This window comes from Zerene cesonia, chromosome 1 (assembly GCF_012273895.1).
Source record: "Zerene cesonia ecotype Mississippi chromosome 1, Zerene_cesonia_1.1, whole genome shotgun sequence".
In the NCBI taxonomy this organism is placed as follows: Eukaryota; Metazoa; Arthropoda; class Insecta; order Lepidoptera; family Pieridae; genus Zerene; species Zerene cesonia.
The window spans coordinates 5,871,184-5,877,111 of record NC_052102.1 but is presented as its reverse complement, the minus strand read 5'-3'; the positions used below and the strand labels follow the sequence as shown (position 1 = coordinate 5,877,111).

Here is a 5,928-nt window from a genome sequence, read left to right as displayed (position 1 = left end):
CGCGCCCGCACCGCCTCGCCGCGGGGCGGGGGTGGCAGGCCGCCGCCCGAGCTTCTGCTTCTCTTTTCCTTAGTATCCCGGCTCAAACGGCGCGCGCGCACGGGACATTAGCGCTGCGCGCTCCGGGCCATGGCGGTCCACGTATTATGGTAAGATTGTTATCATTTTTTGGTGTAAAAATATATAATAAAAAAAAGAATAAAATCTGTGTTGATAAAATATTTTTTTTTAAATTAATATTTAAAATATATGTATTTTTTACACTAATCATAAATATCTTTCTACAATGAGAAATATTTTGCCATAGGTTGGTGGCAGCTCTGGTGCTTTTAACTGGAGTAAACTCGGTAAGTAATATATATTTATTTTAAAGAAAGTTATTTATAGTTACTTAACACGAATAATAAATATACGCCGTATAAGAATTCGGGAATGTTATGCGACGTCGTGAAGGAGAGCAGGACGACTCGCCCGTCCGCTTATTTCGTCCTTTTGCAATTTCTTCAAAACGCAAACTTAATTTAAAAAGTTATCTGATTACTTTCTGGAAAGCTTTTTCTTTTTTTAAAGAGCGTAAAATTATTTGATGAGAATAATTAAAAAAAAGTAATTGATAGTTCTGATGCAAATTTTGCTCATGTAAAATAATATTATAACTGTTATTGAACAACGTACTTCCAGTACTCAGGCCATAACCGACAAAGTTTATCATTATTTCTCGGATGTAAAGCGCCGGCATTGCGCAAACAATAAATTTAATTATAGAGCAATAATGCTAGATATGTTATAAAAATGTGAAAATATATTAAATTCTTTTTAATTATTCTAACATGAAACATAAATTTTCGTTATTTCGTTAAAAATTATACACATTAAATCAGTAGGATTAATACGAGTACTACATAATGTGAAAAAATTAGTATATGTTTAAGTATAGGTACAGTTAGAGGAGGTAAATTTTATTTTAAATAATGAATTCATTTTGAATAGTCATCATTGTTTAAAAATATAAATCCACAATTATTTGTAAATACTAAAGTATTCATTGGTTTTATTATCTATTTATATATTAAAGAAATGTTATAAAAAAAGTTTAATAAAAAATGCGACACGTAACATGTAGCGTCAGACAGTATCAGTTTACTTTAAAAATGCAATCTCTGCTAAATATCGTGTATCAACTAGGAGCTAAGTGGAATAATTGCAAGTAAATAGTTATATTGCCTAAATTATGTCAAGTGTTAAATTATATTTAGATTTATAATGATTGTTTTTTTTTATTTAAATATTATTCTTAAACACAAGTGTAGATACATAAATAATATTAATATGTAAATAAATCTACGTGAATAATTTCCTTAGTAATTAGACATAACAGCTTAAGTGGTTGTGCCAAGACGTATTCTGAAGAGAAAAAAAAAAGAATCATAGAGAACACTGATTATATATATTATAGTTATATTGGTAAATCTTAATTTCAATTCTTGTAGGGCCGAAAAGCATATTTTAATAATCCACGAAATATATCGCGTATTATGTTTAATTACATATTTTTATAAACGTGTTAATTTTATAAATTCGATACGTATAATAAGACAGTAAAAATCGAGTGTCTCAGTCTGAGTGATTAAAGAAGAGTAACAGATACAAAAAAAAATATACTAATTATTGTTTGTCAGTTTGTCTGTCTAGTACGTTATAACTTCGAAGTAATTTACGGATTTGAATGCGGTTTTCACAAGTGACTTATATATGTAATTGGAGAGTTATTAAAACTTTATTTTGTCAAAATCGGTTAACGGAAAAATACATTATGGTCAATTGAAAGTTTACTTCAAGCAGTATCAACAGACCACCTAAACTATAAGAGATATAAAAATTATTAAACGTAATGAGCATTTTCTGCTGAGAGTATAAATTTGTAGATCTGGAACACCTGAAATAGAACTCTTATGGCCCAGCTACACTAAAACATGTATAGGAATGAAGTCTTAGCAAACATTGTTCAGTCTAATGGGAATTTGCTGTTGACTTATAAAAATCGAAAATTTTGAACCACGATGTGAAGTCCCAGCCACACTATATAGAAATCATGTTTATGCAAAAGTTGTTCAGTCTGATGAGCAGTTTCTATTGATTTAAAATAATACAGTTATGGACCATTTGATGCTACGATAACGATGTCCGCTGAAAATTCGGGAAGATAAATAGTTCTTTCTTCTTCTCCATTTTGTTGATTTTAAAGTCCACGCGAACGAAGTCGCGGGCACTAGCTAATTTTAAAACTAATTGAAGAATTAATCTTGATATTATAAATTTCAATAAAAGAGTAAGATGGCTCTGATGGGCAATACTTATCTCTTGGATTTTATTACTAAATAAGTAGTTCACGCTGATAACAATGTACCTAGTTTTTATGATACGCCTTATTTATCTATACATATAATAAAACGTAACAAAGCACGAATCCAATAAAAAGTGTCCGTTTCTAAGCTTGTTTTTGTTTTTGCTGTATAGGTATTAAGTCTGAACAACATATAAAGATCAAACAAAAATCAAAAAGATATAAATTATTTTGAAAATTTGAACACCTAATGCAGAACCGCCACAGTCCTCATAGAAATGTAAAAATTGTTTCAAGTGCATTTTCTATTGACTTATAAAAATCGAAGATGTGGAACTCCCGAAGTGGAAATCCAAGAGAGCTCAGCTACACTATATTAATATTAAAAGCTATGAAGTCCAAAAGTTGTTCAGTATAATGGGTGTTTTCTACCGACTTATATAACAATCAACGTCTGGAATATCTGATGTTGAAATCAAAGATATGATTTAAAAATAACTTGATGGAGTACGGTCAAGGCAGGAACTATTAATGACTAATTTTCAATGATAATGGTATATCATAGAAATTTGACAATACTAGCCAAACTCCCATTTCATTCTCATTCTCATTGTTAACATTATAGACACGGTATTCTACCCTGTTAATCATTACCGTTAATCATTACAAAGTAATATAATTGTAGCTGTAATCCTCACTAGTTGTGGTGCCGGTGAGACTATTTTCATACCGCGCATACAACTCATCCCAACAATTTCTCCTTTCAGTTTAAGCGCACACAGTTTCCTTTGACTGTATCCATAACAATAAACAAATCACAGGGTCAGACGATTAAAGTCACTGGTGTTATATATGTAGATTTAATAAAAAAGAAAAAAAATCTTGTTATGTATCTACTTACTCATAATATATTTTTGTAATATTTTCTCTATTTTATAAATATAAAAAATATGAAATATTATAATATTATATATATACCTTTCTTAGAGCTTCGTTTGAAATTTTAAATTACTTAATCCATGAAACCAAATCTCATTATAAACCGTGATCAAAGACTGCTCTTTTTTATAAAAAAAACAGATTAATGTAGATATTCCAACAAATCTAAAAATTCATTTTAACCATCAAGCGTATGTTTGCGTACTCTTATCCTTCATAATATTACTATAAAAATTAAATGAAAATTACATTAACTGTATAATGCAGTGACTGAGCCGTTTCCACAATTCTTTCTCACAAATTAGTGAATGACCCAAAAAAGATGATTGATTTGTTTTGTGTCCAAAATAGTAGTAGTAATATATATATTTTTAATTCTATTATGAAAAAGTATTGACGATGTGTTAATTATTTAATTGTTGTAATTTTCGTTGCACCCAGTTTATTATATTAAATTCAATTACTAAGCAGACTAGTTCCTTTTAATATTATTTTGTGGCATTCAATCGCTAATACACTCCATCACAATTATTGATGGACATGTTATAGATGCGAAAGTTTTAAGGATGTGTGTGTGTTTGTAGCTCCTTCACGCAAAAACTACTGAACCGATTGCAATGAAATTTTGTACGTAGACAGCTGGACAACTCGATTAACATATAGGCAACTTTTTATCCCGATATTCCTACGGGATACGGACTTAAGCGGGTGAAACCGTGGGGCGCAGCTAGTAAGTTATAAAGAAGAAGCTTTCGTCCCGCAGCTTTTCAAAAAGGTGATTTTTCTAAATTAAGCAACTATTATGGAAATAACTTATTAGTTAAGTCTGAATCATTGAATTAAGTTGTATTTTGACTGAGAGATCAATTGTTTTACTTGTTTGGACTGAGAATGATAAATAAATAAAATGTATGAATATTTTTTCGCAGCAAGATGACTATAGAAGAGGGGATGTTGAGGAGAACAATATTTATGCAAGTCGGTGGCCACCAACAGAGTGGACCACGAGGGATGTCTACCAAGCTCCGTCTGTGAACACATATGGACTATCTAGGCGACCTGATTTTCCAGTTTCACAACCTGTGCCACCAACGCAACCAGCGCCACGGTCGTTTGGTCAAAATTTCGCAGTTTACGACCCTGTTACCCGACAGCGAACGACGCCTTTTGACCGAAATTGTACTGCTACTGGTTGTTGTGTTCCTAAATGTTTCGCTGAAAAGGGAAATAGGGTACGTATATGGAGTTTATTTATTTGAAAGAAAGAAGTTATTATTTTAAAGGTTAACTATTTTTGAACTAAAAATGTCATTACTAAATGATTTAATTTCATTATAAAATTTCATTTTGTATAGATAAAAATGCTACTGGTAAATTTGTGAACATGCTATTATTATTTTACCAAGACTATTATTGTACATTATACTTTTAGGGTTTTCCGGGAATGCAAGGGCAACCAGGATTGAGGGGTCTTCCGGGACATGAAGGAGCTGAGGGTCCACAAGGTCCGAAGGGACAGAAAGGGCAAGTTGGCCCTCAAGGACCGAGAGGACCCAAGGGCGACAGGGGAAAACCCGGCGCTCAAGGATTTATCGGATTAATTGGACCACCCGGACCACAAGGTGAACCTGGTTTACCTGGTATTCATGGTCGTGATGGTTGTAATGGTACAGATGTAAGTAACTGTGACATAGAAAATTAATCATCCTATTACAAATATTTACATTAATTATTTGTAACCTTGTAAAATTACTAGGGTGAACCAGGTCTAATGGGACCTAAAGGATCTCCAGGTCCTCGTGGAATACCTGGACCTAAAGGAGACAAGGGAGACAAAGGAGAGGCTGCCCATATAGGAAGGTATCCCAAGGGACAAAAAGGAGAACCTGGAGCAGATGGAATGCAAGGACCTCAAGGTCCTGTTGGTCCTACGGGTCCAACTGGGTTACAAGGACCTAAAGGAAATTCTGGCCCTATGGTAAGTTATATGCTTATATACATTTGAATGTAATCATTTAAAATCTATGTAATTTTAAGTTAGAATATAAAGTTGACCGTGGTTTCTTTTAAAGTATGCAGTATGCTGCCATCTCAACAAACAAAGGACACAATAAAGACAAAACATTAAAAATAACTTTTATAATATACAAGTATTATGTTAATTTATATGAAATAATACGTACTACTAATATACTCATATAACCAATGATATTTTAATTTCATTAGATTCGTTACCAGCTGAGATCGAAAAATAAATTAATTTATATCCTCTACTTATATATACTTATATAACTTAGGGTCAACCTGGTGCTAAAGGTGATAAAGGCTCAAAAGGAACAAAAGGTCAATCCATACAAGGTGATAAAGGAGATCGAGGTGATCGTGGTGACAAAGGGCCTAGCTGTCCTCCAGCTCCTTTACGTTCATTTGAAAATAAAGGTGCAATCAAAGGTGTCCAAGGAGATCCAGGACCTAAAGGTGATAAGGGTGAGCCTGGTAGAATGGGTGAAAAAGGAGACACAGGGCTTATGGGAGAGCCAGGTATAGCCGGCCAAATGGGTATTAAAGGAGAAAAGGGTATACGAGGAAATCCAGGAGAAAGAGTGAGTCATAATGAAATTGATTGTTTGTTTTTTTTTTTTTAA

The 5,928-nt window shown here is 32.7% G+C and overlaps 1 protein-coding gene across 1 annotated transcript in view; it reads left to right on the top strand.

Moving 5' to 3' along the window:
• The first annotated feature begins 44 nt into the window (after positions 1-44).
• Positions 45-5,928, top strand: part of LOC119830152 (collagen alpha-1(IV) chain) — a 12,902-nt gene continuing 7,018 nt past the window's right edge. The window contains exons 1-6 of the mRNA XM_038353454.1: positions 45-149; positions 308-347; positions 4,213-4,515; positions 4,716-4,958; positions 5,040-5,261; positions 5,581-5,886. Of these exons, the coding sequence (XP_038209382.1) occupies positions 130-149; positions 308-347; positions 4,213-4,515; positions 4,716-4,958; positions 5,040-5,261; positions 5,581-5,886 (1,134 nt within the window). The 5' untranslated portion in view covers positions 45-129. The remainder of the gene's footprint in view (positions 150-307; positions 348-4,212; positions 4,516-4,715; positions 4,959-5,039; positions 5,262-5,580; positions 5,887-5,928) is intronic.